Below are 16,001 nucleotides of genomic sequence, written 5' to 3' on the forward strand. Positions count from 1 at the left end.
AGGTCAGATCCAAAGGCCTATATTCCTGTTTGTGATTATGGAAGGTTAAAAATAAGACAAGCATCTGTTACACGGGAGAACAAAATCCTGAAAACAAACATTGCCAGTATTTCCATCCCGACCCTTTCTGACACACTTCCACGGGCTCCTGCAAAAATAGTGTCACAAAAAACTCACAGTGAAAAATGACTGGTGCATAAAACACTTCACACACAAAGGGCTGGGGTCCCTTCTGGTCAGGTTGGCTGGCATTCATTTCTCTCAAGGTGGATACCCTTGTAATTTGACATTTTGTGGTGGCTTGACTTTTTTTTTGTTTTTTTTTTTGGAAGTGTCAAGGATCAGTTCTGTGGCCCCATTCAACCACAGACTGGGAGCGACACGCACCTGTGGCATTTAAAAATGGAACTGGCACCTGCCTGCTACTGAAGATGCATATCCACTTACAGTGTCTAGACTTTCCTATGTGTGCTCAGATACAATTAGTGAAGCAAAAGTATACATATCACCCCTACTGCTATTCGGTTGCTAGAGAGCCATAAATGTGAAAAAGCAATACTTTGAAATAAAGATTTTTGTTTGTTTGTTTGTTTTTGCCCTAGCCTACTTAGCAGCCCAGTTTAAGGAAAGCCCCAAACTGCGCGTGAGATGCTTGTCTTTCCAAAGATGTAAACATCAGTCCCAGTGTCGTAAACGTTTCTGTATGGAGTGAGACAGATCTGAGGCAGAAGGACTATCACACACTAGTCACAGAAGCCTGCAAGCAGTTGGATGGTTTCTGCAATTTCTCGGCTTCGTTGGCAGGGGGGTCCGCACTTGCACGGAAGTTGAAGGCTGGCCCAGCTCCACCGTGGGCTGGACTCAAAGCAGGATTCTGCCGACGATTACTTTCAACAATGCTGGATGTGTTGGAAGCCAGGCTCTCCCGAGTACTAAAAGAGTAAAAAGGGTTGGTTTTGTTTTGCTTTGAACATAAATAATTATATAGCGAGCCCCAGAGGAAGAGCAAACGAATGGAGTTAATGGATTTACGATGTCATATCAATATCCATCTCCTCTGATTATTCGCACATGCTCTTCCAGCCGGGGCTCCGGGTGCTGGCTTGAGACATGTGACAATCAGCAGTGCACTGAAAGGCTAAACCGGTTTTAATCCCCAAATTCACTTTGCGATGGCTTCCCTCCCCCCTTCTTGTGTTCAAGATATGATGCGACAGGACAGCGAGTTTTCAAAAACGAACACTCATACCTGTGTAATGATTTCAACACCGGCTGGAAATTCATGGGACCAGTTCCTCTTGAATAAATGCAATAATTTTACCCTAATGATTTGGTGTTTGTCTTTGATTAGATTTTGACCTTAGTGAAGTTCAAGCATGGCACTAGCTAAGTTACTACACTGATGGGAATAAAAGTCTTTTAAACACCTTATAACTCTGCTTCAAATTTTAACACTTAAGTTAAAATACGAATAGATTTTCAGATAAAGGACCTTAGATTTTTTTTCTCATTTATTTGTGAAGTTTACATTCATTCCACTTCCTTTTGCTAGAAAACTTAAAATGTCTGAATATGACTTATTGCTTTAGGAAATTTAGAACATTTAACATTTCAAACGGAATAGCGGAGATAAAGATTATTAAGCCTCCTGAGGGGAAGTGATAATGCAGGTCCTCAAAGTGGCTATAAGAAACTTATGAACTAACACAGAGACTGCAGAAGCTATCCTCATGTTTGGCACCTCCACCCCGCTAGATAGATGCAGTTTAGAAATTTTGTATGAATTCTATACCGTGGCAACCCTTTCTACCAGGTGATTTAATCCTTGTCATTTGGGATGGTACAGTACTCACCAAAGAGCCAACGGTTAACTGTTTAAAAGGAAGTTTATTCACTGCCCATCACAAACACCACTTTTCTAAATGTAGCAGGTACCTCCAGAAGTTTATTGTGCTTAGAGACAAGTCAAGTTTTTTGGCATAAGCACACTCCAAAATGTCACCATTGAGGACGACTTAATCTACTTACCTGCCTGACCCATTTCCTGAGAAAATTCATCTGTAGCTTGCCCAAAACTATACCAAAGGGCATGACCATGTAGAATCCCAAGGACTTTATGATATACCCCTTCAATTTCACTTTCAACCATGACAGTAACTTTTTACACACTTGACTTTCTCGTGTCTACACTGGGGAGAGTTATGATCTGACTTACCTACTATGACTATGAAGAAGAAATAAGCATCAATGGAGAGTTTTGTATATTAAAAAGCTAGAAAACAAATGATTTCTATTAAACATCTAGCATGCAATGAATTAAGGAGCTGCTAAAAGATGGCTTGGGGATTCACACATCACCAACAATATCTTTTTTGTTAGGAAAATGCATCTTAATGTCCAAAGAATCTACTTTTAAACCAGCTTTTAACTAATGGACTTAATGTTGAATGAGTACCCGCTGTATGCCAAGCAGCGTGCCAGGTTTTGTAAACATCAATCACTGCAATATATGATCTAAGTCAGGAAATAAGTCTCCTCTAAGATGCTCTGAACACTTTAACCACTGCTACCATATTAATAGTGATAAATACATATGGTATTCCAGTTTCTACAAATATATTTCATTATGATTGTAATGGGTACAGTTTGTGACATTCATATTTTGAGCTCTGGATATGCTTATGAAAAAGCTAACAGAGATGGATTTTTGGCAGTAAAAATACTTCTTAAATTTATTGTTTAAAAAAAAAAAGACGGCTAATGCAGTGTGTCCTTAAAGATTAGATTTCGGGATCTCATAGGCAGGAGAAATGAAGCAAACAGCTCTCTTGTTCACCCTCTTGCACAGATGTGACTCCGTGGTCCCAGCCTTCCACTGCACATGATCACTCCCTGCATTAAGCAGATACATCCCTGCAGCCTTTTGTCACTTGTTTTTATACTGTGGTCGCTCAGCCAGTTTTTGCCTTCAGATTAGGAATAGCAATCTTTTCATGTCAAGATTTTAATTTGTAATATCAGATCTCATAGCACACTTCTATTTTCTACCTGTTTTCTTTTTCAATATCCTTTAGCTTCCAACAAAAGGGACTAAAGAATTCTGGACATGTGACTGAACAAGATCCCCCAGGTGGCAACCAAAACTTTGAGTGTAGGGGGAAAAAAATCATCTTTTTTTTTGGTTGAGTCTTAGTTGCTTAGTGAATTATTTCACTGAAAGATCCAAATGGATGGTGCACCGAGGAGTCACACATCTCACAGCAATGAGAAAATACCAACATGATCGTGGTAATTAGATAAAGTATTACTGGTGCTGAAAACTTACAAGTCAAAATTCTCTTTTGCAGAATAGCCTCACACATTGGAAAGGCAACTTAGTGAATTTATTGAAGTGTATCGAAAATAAGTTTGTGACCTAGCTTCTGACTGAAGAATGTTACATGTGAAAAGGGCAAAAATTAGGAATTGTTCCATAGGTTCTTTAACTGCATAAAATTTACAGGTGATCTACATATTCCTGTAGAGAAAATTATACCTAATGTTAGTGAACGGGTATGTGCCCAATGTGTAGGCTGTCTCTTTAGACTGAACTTTACCTTCTACCATGACAAAGCATTAAATGTTTAAGGATATTAATTTAAAAATAAAAATAAACTTACTTCCAGAAATAATCCCAGTCTATATTCTGCACCCCAAGTTTCGTGATAATATATTCTGTGGAGAAACTGGTTCAACTATTTCATGAATATTTGTTTACCCCTAAACAGACAAAAACTTTCAAAATTACAGACTAGTAGGGTTTTGAGTTAGAATCCACTAAACTACTCCTCACATCTCCGTTAGCAACAGTCTCTGGAGTACTGGGAACACTCAGGGACCACGAAGGCAAAGTGAAGGGTTTGAAATTATTATGTGAAGAGCATTAGGCAGTACAGCCCACATAATAAGAAATAATGGAACATGAAGATACGCGCAAAAAAACCACCTCTTCCATAAGGGATGGCTTTGAACTTTTATCATGGACCTTCACTTATACTTATCTGGTATCTACTACTAGGATTTCAGAGGGAGGAAAAAAGAGTAGTATAGGAAAATAGGTAGGAAAGAATAGAGAACATAAATTAAGATTTGATTTGGGATAAAAAATCATTTGGCAAAACCCTTTTCTTAGAAAAGTCCCTAAATGGGCCAGTGGTTTTCAGACTGGGTGCCATGGCTCCCTAAGGTCTCTCAGGGATCCTGAAGGAACAGGTAAAAGAACCTGGGACTCGTGTTCCCCACACACCTTAACCGGAGTATCGTCTCTGAGATCTGTTACACTAGAACTTCTACACATGTTAACGTTGAAAAAAGGCTACGATCGAAGTGACAGTAATCACGAGCTGGATCTTTAAGAGAACAAAGATCTAATATGGGACAGATGAATGATTCCCAGTCCTGACTTTTGGATGCCTGTCCCCAAATTATCCAAAAATATGGTGAAATGATCACAACAGAATTAATTTCAATTCTGAATAATTAAAATAAATATATAAAGTGCATAATTTCATCTGGGCACTTGTTATGACTGTAAATATCATGATTCCCAAGATTCCCAAGGTCTTATCAAGTGGCTGATGAGGAGTGCCACTCTCTCGTAGTATTTCTGCATCTCAGAGTCACCAATCTGGAGTAGAATTTAGCAGGAGATTTAGCAGGACCCAAGTTGCTCTTTAAGGAGAAGAAAGTGTTAAAGAGAAAAAAGGAAATGTACAGGCTCTTGATTTGCTTTTGTCACCCCAGAACACCTTCAGTACTTTGGACATGACCACAAGGCATTGCATGCGCTCAATTGCCAACCCTGCTAAATTACCAATACGTACAAGAAGAAAAGATGACAGTATCTAAACGGGTTGCACTGATCCTGCAGCGGGAGAAATAAAAGTACTGGCCTATGTTTTGATCTAATAGAGCACAGGCCGGCAACCTTTTGTGAGAGGCACGAGCCTCCATTTCTATACAGACATATGGGCAGAGAAGGCTAAGGTGTATGGGCAAGTAGGACAGGTCACAGAGAGGAGGAATGAAAACGGCAGCAAGCTTCTAGATCCTCAGAAAAGGTTTTAAGATCTGTTGCAATGTTCTCACTAGAGGGACCCTTCTCCTAACATCAGTGTACTCCCTACCCTATCCCCCCAGTGACTATTCATTCTACTCAAAAAGTTGCTATTTTTGAAGGACTGAAAAACAAAACAAAACAAAACAAACCCTTCCCGTAGCATGGTGGGAATATGAATAGAAGTAAAAATACTGGGAAGTGGTGGTCTTAGTTAGACCTGATGCGGGTTTGAGGGAAGGAGCCAACCCACCAGTCCAGACTGGTGATCTCTACAGCTGCAGAAACATTTTTTTCAATTCCTGAAAAAGAAGTCAGAAACAGGCTGTTAACAATACAACTCACACAACTCTTCACCCTCATTCACAGAGCTCAGACTGTGAAATCAGCAACTTCTTAAGTTACGTGCACAAAGCCCCGGGCCCTGGTAGGTGTATGTGTGTGCAGAGACACACCTCTCCCTACCGTGGGGAGTTGAATCCACTGTCCACAGTGATGCTGCTGCTGTCCATGCTGTCAAGCCGGGCTGAGTGGGTGGCTCTCTGGTTGCTGCTGCTGTCAGTTTCTTTCGGGGTGAGCAGAGTGAGGTTCTTCTCAAACTTCCTCTGCAAGTCTCTTTCCTTCTCCCTTTCAAGAAGCCACTGCATGGTGCCCACATCATCTCTGTTTTTCTCCTCCTCTGCATTTTTGTTTGCCCCTTCCTCCGAGTCATCGTCCTCAGAGACGTTGTAATAGTCAAAGGAGGCGTCCTGGTTCCCCCCGGACTCCTGCTGACGCTGGGATGCAGGCAGGGCCTGTGCTGCTGAGGTCCCCAGGGAGGGTTCCAGTTTCTCACATCTACCTGGCAATGTGTCAGCAGGTGTTTTGGGGTGAGATTTAAGGAGGGACAGGCTCGATTTGTGATAGCTGTTTACAGACAAGGTGCTGTGAAGAGGTTTGAACAGTGTGTCTTTGCTGAATATCTCTTTCCTCTTGTCTAGGCCGCTGGGCTCGGTGCTGTGGTGCTGGATGAGGCGTCCATTGGCAATTCCTTCTGCCACCCCGCCTGAGGCAGCTGGGCCCCCACCTGGCCCTTTTGGCGACTCCTCCTTGTGCCCAATAGGCTCCCTGGAGGAATGGGGGATCTGCCTCTCAGAAGGAGACAGTTTTTTCACCCCATCCACCAGGGTGAGGGTATCATGGTCTTCCTTATTCTTCCCCAAGGGCGAGGGTGCCGTGAGCACCGTCTCACTAGAGGTGTTGCACTGGAAATAGTCGTCTGTGGCTGTCTTTGTTGGACAGGAGTTGAGTTCACCAAAGGATGGCAAACTCTCAGGGGGTTTGCACGGCTCCAAAAGGCTACAAGCACTAGAAGGTTCCTTGCTGCCGCCGACCACTTCTGGAATGCACACCTCTTTATAGCTTGTGGATGAAATGTGAGCCCTTTGATGTCCAACAGTCTGTGCAGGCCGTAAAGTACTGTCATCAATGTAGGATTGGCTGGGTGTCTGGTCGTCCTGGCTACATCCTTCTGCCAGGTCTTCAGGCGTTCCTAGAGAAGACGCACCCAGGGGGCCTTTGGAGTTATCCATCGATCTGGATCTTTCCTTGGCTTTGTTGGATCTCTCATTCCTGGACCTTCGGTCCTGGGTATGGCTGTGGCTTCGGTGCACTTTTGAGTGGGAGCTTCCCCTGGAAGGTTCAGGAAAAGGCATCTCAGTTCTCCTTTTGGCCAATTCACCAGACACATCCCATTCTGGTGTCATGGGGAAATGAGACTCGAGGACATTGGGATTGCTGTGCATGATGAAGTTATCTCCTTTGTGTTCAATGATGAAGCAGCCTTCCCTGGGTGCCCTGGTTAGAGGGTCACAAAAGTCATATTCTCTGTCACCGGGGACATCTAGATGCGAGCCATCAGAAGGATCCCCTTTAGACACCCGTGTCTTACTATGTGACCGAGACTTCCCATGGGACTTCCGATGAGTCCTACTCTTTTTACTTCTCCCGCTGTGGTGGGCAGAGGATCCTGCTTTACTCCTATGAGCTTTTTCTTCTTCAAGTTTCTTCATTAGCGCGGTGTGCCTCATGACATTTTCCACGGTCAAGTCCGGGTTAATACGCCGAATGATCTCCATCTCCACTTCCCGAGGGATAGTTGTTGGCGTGTCCTCATCCCGCAGGGGCCACTCTTCAGGAGGGAATTGGGCAGAGAAATTGGCCAGTTGTTTGGTCTTGTCTTTTTTAAAACTCAGCCGGAATAACTTGAGCCCGAATTTTTTGGACTGCTTTTCACTATCTTTAGGTTTTGAGAGAGTTTCTGTCTTATAAGAAAAATTTACAGTACTTTTGCTCTTTTCAGTGGGTGGCACCTGGCAGAGGGAAGGAGGGCAGTAAGGGTCTTTGCAGTCCTTGGCGGATTTCCTCTGCAGAGTTGAGGCATGCATGCTATGCATGTCTTCCCGGCAGCAATGGCAAGAGTCGCAGTGGTTTCTGGGCAAAGTCCTTTCCCTGACACAGCCTGAGGCAGAGGGCGTTATGGTTCCAGGTTGTGGAGAGGTACACTGAGACCTGTCAGGTATCCTCTCGTCCAAATGGTACCATTTACTGTTAGTTCTTATGAGGGAAGGAGTTATGAAGTAAGTCTGTGGGGTCACGATGAAATAGCCATCTGGAGTTGGATAGATCTTCCTCTCCCGTACCAGTGTGTTCAGTGTGTGCCGCAGAATCTCTTGGCTTGGGGTTGGAACACCTAAAAACAAGCAAACAAACAAAAAAGACACTCATGAGCATGAAGTAAGGACATATTGTCTCTTTCTGAGTTTCCCAATCCTACTAATACTGCCAAGCATTGAAAAGCTGTCTTATAGCACGTAAGCAGGATCCAGACAAAGGGGTTTAAGTTTGGTGTGACTCTTAGTGTTCTCTGATAACTCCTCTGAGTATCACCACCCACAGAATGAGAAAGTCTAAAAGCAGGAAATAGGATGGGGATGTAGCCTAGCATGCGTGAGGTTCTGGGTTCCATCTCCAGCATCATGGGAAAAAAAAAGATGGAAGAGAGATGGAAGTTAGATTGTTACTGTGCTCTAAAGCCTTTGCTGAACTACATCATAAAACAAAATAAGAGTATTTTTAAATGAGAAAAAAATGGCAAGTTTTGTGTAATGTAACTTTACAGAAAAGGCATTTTCGGTAAAAGTAAGTAGGGAAGGGAGGTTACAAGTACCTTCATATTGAAAACAAATCTAGCAAATATGAGAGATTACCATTTTGCAGCTACTCTACATGTGCAGTTTTTAAGTTCACTTAATTTTCACATCATATAAAAGGGGAACTAGACTTAACAATTGTTATGATGTACCTATAGAACTGAAATCATTGTCATCTACGGCATTGGAGGAAGTCATGTGAGAACATGCTTCTTTTGAACAGAAGTCAGCAGATGGAGGTGGTTTACCTCCTTTGTAACCATCGAGCCCCAGCAAGCATACTAGAAAAAGCTTCGACGTGGGATTGGTTTAATCACTAAGTCCAAAACTCTTATGTTTGTCTGAACAGGAACATCAGGACAAGTTGACAGATGCTTCTTTGTATTTTGACTTACATTGTTTTCAAAGAGTTTTGTGTGCATGTTTCTGTCTTCTCTATCTTAAGAGACAGAATATAGTACGAATTCTTAAGAAAGAATAAGCTCTCCAGGCTATAGTCCATTTACTTCATTTCTTGGGTATTCTGCATTGCCCAGTGTCAGGCACATAAAAGGTGATGATACTTATGAAATTGATTAGCATGATATAATTTGGAAATAGGTCAGGACAAATCATATAAATACTGCCAATATTCAACTGTGCCTGATCCACAAAAATGGCAATTTCAGATGGTTCAATGTAACACAGCTAAGAGAGCATAACTGAAAGTTTGGGCTCTGGGTCCAGATTGCCAGACGGAGAGCTGGCGTTAACTGGCTGAATGATGCACCCTCGCCCCACCTCCACCACCTGCTATAGTTTAGATCTGTGACATTTCCCCAAAGCCCTTGTGGTAAAGGCTTAGCTCCCAGTTTAACACGTTGAAGAGGTGGTGGAACCTTGGAGACGTGGGAACTAATGGGGGGTCTTTGGGTGATAAAGGGTATGTCCTCAAAGGGGAAGGTGGAACCCTGGTCTCTTCCTCTTTCTCTCACTTCCTGGCCACGAGGTAAGCAACTTCTCTCCATTATGTGCTCCAGCCACGATGGGTGACCTCACCACAACCCTAAAAGTAATGAGGCCAACAGATCACGGGCTGAAACCTCTAAAGCTATGAACCAAAATAAATCTTTTCTTTCTGTAAGTTGAGTTACCACAGGTACTTGTTACAGTAACAGGAAGCTAACATCTCCCCACCAAATTCATGACGAAATCAGAACTTCAACCTTTACCTCTCAGGAGCCCATCCACCTGAGGAGACTGGCTGGTTACAGCAGTAGCCTCGTTAAAGGGAAGTCATCAGAGTGGGCCCTAATGGAATAAGACTGACATCTTTCTCAAAGGGGGAAGTACGGCCATGACAACATGCACAAAGACAAGAAAATGTGAAAGAGAGACAGGCCCAAGACGGCCATCCACAGGCCAAGAGATGCTTGCAATGCTTCCTTTCCTCACAGCCTTCAGAAGGGGCCGACACCTTGCTAATATCTTGATTTTGGATTTCTGGAGTCCAGAGCTGTATGATGACACATTTTTGTTAAGCCACCTTCCATTTTGTTACAGCAGCCCTAGCAAATGAATGCAGCTGGCAATTTCACCTCTCTGAACTGGGCTATTGTGAGATTCAGTAAGTTTGGTACATGCAGAGCGGTGCCTGACACAGAGTGAGTGCTCAGTGAACACACACCTATGGGTCAGGACCCATAGAAACCCGGAGAATATCCTGCAGCAACCTGGAAAACCTGGATAAGCTGAGAGGTTCAGGCTCCCCCAAGCTTCCCAAAACTATGAAAGTGGGCTGTAAGGTTAGAAATGGCTTGCCATTCTCAATGAGACAAAGTTCATGGATACAACGGTGCATGCACACCTATTTGTGTCACCATCTTCACAAGGCATCCTTAGTGAGCTAGGTAGAAAAGCTTCATAGGTAATGTGTTGCTTAACGTAATTAACTGTTGAGTTGCACAGTTTCCTTTTAATCTAATGCTCTACTCGTATATTTTATTTGTTTGTTTTTTGGCAGTACTAGGGTTTGAACTCAGGGCCTCACACTTGTTAGGCAGACTCTACCACTTGAGCCACTCCACCAGCCCTTAATGCTTTATTTTTGGTAACTGTACATTTTTGTTCTTTCCTACAGTTTTATTAGTTATAATAATTGCACAACACAGAGGACTACATTGTGATATTTCCACACATGCTTTCATCTTATCTATGCTTGATTATTCTTTCTTGTTCCCTCTCCCCTCACTACATTAGTGGGTTTTGCTTTTTTTTTTTTGTAAAGTGATCTTAAGGCTGATATAATAAAAATTGTGTATTAATTTTGTGATACTTTCTCTGCAAAATGGAAATGCATTTTAATGAGATTAGTGATCTAACCTAAGCCATACGCATACTGTTCTTAAGCATCATCATAAAACAAAAAAAATGGTTACACGTAAGATAAACAGTTTAAAAGAGCTTCTGTGCTCTTTTAACAATTGGGGCCTTCGGCTAAGAGGTCATTCACACAGAACACAATGCTTGAGATGAAGACACACTAGTCACAGGGATGACACATGTGCTGGCCCAGCAATCAAGACTATGAACCCAGTTTAAAACTGACTTTTATTTTAAATGGGAAGGTTTGGTTATGAGAACATATAATTGATTAATTTACTATGGCTGCTTACAAAGAAAAACTGAAGTATAGTTCATAAGAATAGCCATTACTTTAAAACAAAAATTAATCACATTATAGAATTTGCTGCCTGAAGGCCTTCCAAATGATGATCTCATAGAACCTGTGGACCCATACAGAATCATACCTACAATGTAATACTCTCTTTATTTTATTTCTTTTTATTATCATGTTACTGTTGCACTGGGGGTGCATTGTGACATTTATAAAAGTTCTCACAATATATCATAGTTGAATTCACCCTGTAATACTCTTTACCAGCTTCTAAGAACAAGTCTTCTGGTTGTTCCCAAACAAAGGGACAAAGGGAAAATATCACGTTTGACTCATATATGGAATGCAGACCTAAAATGATGATGATGACAATAATGGAACATAGTGTAAAAGAGAAATATCTGGGGCGGGGAGGTGGACAGCAGGATAGTGAAGGGAAATGAACAGCGTATGGGGGATGAAGAGGACTGAAGTACGTTTTACACACACACACACACACACACACACACACACACACACACACACACGAAGATAGCAAAATGACACCCACCAAATACTGTTTGGAAGTGTGGGGGAGCAGGTAAGGGGCTAACGGAATGTAATAGGGAGGTGAACTTGTTGAAAGTACACTGTATGTATGCATCTATGGAATTGTCAGTGAGACCCTCCTGTACATATGCTAATAAGAAAGAATTTCCATAAGGAATGTTCACCTAAGCTTTTTTCGTTTAGATATTTGGCTGTATCAATCAATAAGAAGAAAAATAAGCTAGAAATATTCTTTACTCTGTCCACTCCACCTTCTACACTTCTACCTGTGAATTTTCAAAGACTGAAGTGAAAGTTGTTAATTAACAACTAGTTAATTATTACTAGTATTAATAGTGAATTGCTAATTCACTCTAGTATAACGACTGGTATTTTCGACTGCCTATAAAAATACAGGGTTCTGCCACAAATCTGAAAGACTGACCCAATGGAGCGATGGGTGTGACAGAGGTCGAAACACTATCACTTGCAGATGCTTCTCCCGAAGCTCATCGTGAATTTGGATTTTGAGGGTTTAGAAGAAGAGATAAGCTTTACATTGTAGCAGGGCAGAAACCTGACCTCCCTCCCTTCCTACACCTTCACATCTTCCAAAGCAAATAGATAAGTAAAAGCACAGCAAGGCAATGTGAAGTCACTTACAGATCTCTAGATCCACTTAATCCTACAAATGTAGCCAACAGTTAGAACAGAGAGCACACGTACATATTTGATATGTTAAATGTTTCAGATTGAAAATGATTTTGTTTTGTTTTGAGACACAGTCTCTCTACATTGCCCAGGGTGGCCTGGAACTTATGAATTCTGCTTCAGCTTCCTGAGTAGCTGGGACTAAAGAAACATACCACCTCAACCAGCTTTATATTGCAAACATTTAATGGACTTTTAAAATGATTCTCCTTGTTTGTGAAGAACACTGGCGGAGGAGGATGCAGTGGGATGTAGGGTGATAGAACAATGTGTAGTCATACTAACATTCTCCAGCAAATTCTAAAGCCAGCTTTGACTCCATACACTGTTGTATAGGTCTAACCATTTCCCTGAATGGCAACCTTCCTCCCAGGAAGATCCAAGTCTAACCACTTAACAAGCATTAGCTTAATTTAAATGATCATTCATTCTGGATGAATGGATGTGCAGTTCTTTAAAAATGTGAGAAGCAATATGTAGTCTTCCTAAATCTTTTTTTTAAAATGCTTGATTCTGTAATGGAAACTGGTATATAAAAGTTGTTCAATTTTTTTCAAAAATTCAATCTATATAAAAGTTGGTAATAAGGTTTGTTTCAATGTATCAGACATTTTTCCTAGAAGGTTTTTCAATAAACATTCTTTTGTGGTGGTTCACACCTGCAATCCCAGTGACTTGGAAGGCAGAGTTCATAGTTCGAAGCTAGCTTAGGCAAAAAAATGTTACTAAGACTCCATCTCAACCAACAGGCTGGTATAGTAGCATGTGCCTGCCATCCAAGCCACCCTGGACACTATAGGTAGGAAGATCATGGTCTGAGGCTGGCCCCAGACAAAAATGCCTGACACTACTTGAAAAAATAAAAGAAAGCAAAAAGGGATGGAGGCATGGCTCAAATGGTAGAGCACCTAACTAGAAAGTATGAGGCCTTGAGTTCAAATCTCAGTACTACAAAAAAAGAAAAAGAAAAAGTACTCTCTAGAATACCAATGTCCAAATAGGAACAGAGGTCAAATTCTAAACTATTAACTTATATCTTAGCCAGACTTCAAAACTTCAAAGAGATAAGATAAAAAAGAAGTAATTACTCTCACCTTTGAAAAGCAAAACATAAAATGTGGTATTTATATCTCAGAAATTTAACATCATTAAGTAGTATTTAACATTTTTCAAGCAGAACTTAAATAGTGATAAATTTTCATGTGTTTTGATTTGATATAATTCAAGAGACTGCACAAGAAAAGTGAAAAATAAAAGGAAAGACAAAGAGAGGAAGGAGGGAGATAAGAAAGAAGGCAGAAAACAAAAATCCTATTTTTTAATGAAATTCTAGTTTAAAATCTGGAGCTATCGATAAACAAAATTTTAAATAATTACCACCCTGCCCTAGGCCAGGGGTTGGCTGAAGAGCCAGACAGCAAATATGTTAGGCATTGTGAGTGTGATTTCTGTTGCAGCTCCTCAACTCTGCCACTGTAGCACAAGGAGCCCATGAAAAAACAAACAAACAGGCATGACTATGTTCCAATAAAACTTTATTGACAAAAAACAGGTGGAGGGCCACACCGGCTTTACAGGCTATAGTTTGCAAGGCCCAAAGCTCAGGTTTATACAGAGTTCTTACAAACTTCTGGGGCTGTCACACAGATGAAAAAGGGTTAGTTGGCTCCTCTGAAGACCAAGGCCTTGGGATTTAAGTATAAATTACTTATGTACTTTTCTACAAAGTATTCCAACTTAGTGCTACTGTTAGCAGCTGTTTGGCAGTAACAAACATTTTACTATTACATACTGGCTCTTCATTCCTTCTACTCTTCATTTTTTTAGGCCAGTCACGGGAGGTGTGCAACCAATTCTGAAAAAGCTGCAAGAAGCTCTATAAAAATATGAGTGTTTTTACAGCTGCTGATTGTTTGATGTTGGAAGTAGCTACTCAGGTATAAGGTAGGAAGAAGAGTATTTTGTGTTTGCCAAGAGCATCTGTCCTCTCTTACACAGCTCTGCCCTGGGGTTCTGCTTATCTTACTCCTAAAAGATACGGGTTTGCCTGGAAGTCAACAAGAAGAGACAAATCCTGAAGAATATCCAGAGATAAAATGTTACAAAATTTAAGATAATTTATAGCTTGCAAGGGTAGATTCCTGCTAGTTTCTGAACACTACTGCAGGTAATAACAAAGTATACTAACTAGAAAATTGAAAAGGGTGAAAAATCACTGAAAGAAATAGAAAGTTTCTTTGGGGTCTCATACTATGTTGCATTTGACCTGCAGGTTACTGGTACACACATGTTAAAATGCACACACACAAAATTGCCAATATTTAAGGAAGCTTAGACATTTCACCTAAAATTCCTGAAAAATTAGATCTGGTAACTAAACCAGGATACTACATATTTTGGGGGTGGGGGGACAGTACACTAGAGCTGAATAACAGGGTGCTTCCCTTGGGATCGGGCTGCATCTTCCAGTCCTGAGTCATCAAATGCAATTCATATAGCAGCTGTGCTGTTGCCTTCATTTTGTAACATTTAAGAGAAAAGCAAGTATTTTATTTCTTCCTTTTAAAATGAAATCTTAATTTATAAAATAATATTTTCTTAAAGCTTGTCAAGCCATAACACAGACATGCAAGATAAATTTATTTCTGAGCTTATTCTCCTGTAATTTGAGCCTTAGGACTCCAAGTTTCAGCTGTTTCTGACTAGCCCTGTGTTTATGTATTTAAGGAAGGGTGGATTGCAAAGGTTGAATGGAATTTTGGTTACTTCTGCCAATTTTTCATAAATTTTGATTTGTCTTTTTTTTTTTTTACTGAAAAAAGTAGTACAGCTGAAGCACTGAAATTATTTTAAATGTAACTTAGATTTTTTAACTACAAAAGTAAGACAAGTTTCTGGGCAGTGAAGACTTTTTTCATGTTATATGTAAACTTGGGAAGGACAGTTCATTCAAAGTCCTAGAGCCACCTGAGCGCACATCCATTTGGAACATGCTCCTTTCACTTCTCATTACCTGGGAAACACGTCGTCAGGTGTTCCATCAGTGCCTCCTGGGTGACAGGTTTTCTTGATGAGTTCATTGCCGAGATGGCCAAGCAAAGGATTTCCCCAAGTGGAATGAACTGAGATTGACTGATGGGAGACATACTGATTGGTGAAACATCACCTGCAGAGAGACAATTTTCAAGTGAGCAGTTCATTAAAACATCTAGTCATTTGTCACACATGCATTTTCACACATACACACCCTCTTATGACTAACCCCCATCTCTTGGATAATGAAGTCAATCAACTCTGAATACCGAAATTGGTTGTAGCTACAGCCAGTTCCACTCAGGTGGAAAGAGGTCCACACATGGTGGATGTTTCTATTGCCTTGACAAATAAAGCTTTGCTTTAAAACCTGGGGCCTCATTTGAATACTGACAGTACTGAACATCTCACAGCCATGAGACTTTGAAAATGATTTGTTTTTATTAACTTGGAGCTGATTCACTTAATAACTCCACATCTCGATGTGCATTTGTGCAATGGTGGTTCATTCATTCATTCAAACGTTGAGTGCCTGCCTATATGTGTCAGGTGCCTTCCAGTGGGAGCTGCAGACAGAATGTGAGTCAGATCCTATCCTGTAAACATCTCTGTCCTCAAAAGGTTTCTATTTAAGTGGAGGAGATAAGATGAGTAGATCAAAGGTCACAGGGTTGTGTGACAGGTGCACAGGAAAAGACTGAACAAGCTCAGAAGAGAAAAAGGAGGGCACTAAATCCCACCAGGGGTAAGGATGGGGTAAGGAAGAGGCTCAGAAGCAGGAAGTTGT

The 16,001-nt window shown here is 41.1% G+C and overlaps 1 protein-coding gene across 9 annotated transcripts in view; it reads right to left on the reverse strand.

Moving 5' to 3' along the window:
- Positions 1–276: 276 nt before the first annotated feature.
- The window catches only part of Stox2 (storkhead box 2), a 200,823-nt gene continuing 185,098 nt past the window's right edge, over positions 277–16,001 (reverse strand). For 6 of the 9 annotated variants that reach the window (XM_074054879.1, XM_074054885.1, XM_074054882.1 and 3 more), the window contains 3 exons: positions 15,195–15,347; positions 5,561–7,826; positions 277–932 (listed from right to left, as the gene is read on the reverse strand). In XM_074054879.1, the coding sequence (XP_073910980.1) occupies positions 737–932; positions 5,561–7,826; positions 15,195–15,347 (2,615 nt within the window). In that variant the 3' untranslated portion in view covers positions 277–736. Of the gene's footprint in view, positions 933–5,348; positions 5,398–5,550; positions 7,827–15,194; positions 15,348–16,001 lie in introns of all 9 variants that reach the window. The other 3 variants (XM_074054881.1, XM_074054886.1, XM_020169110.2) reach the window with 2 other exon arrangements.

Source organism: Castor canadensis, chromosome 14 (genome assembly GCF_047511655.1).
Source record: "Castor canadensis chromosome 14, mCasCan1.hap1v2, whole genome shotgun sequence".
Lineage (NCBI taxonomy): Eukaryota > Metazoa > Chordata > Mammalia > Rodentia > Castoridae > Castor > Castor canadensis.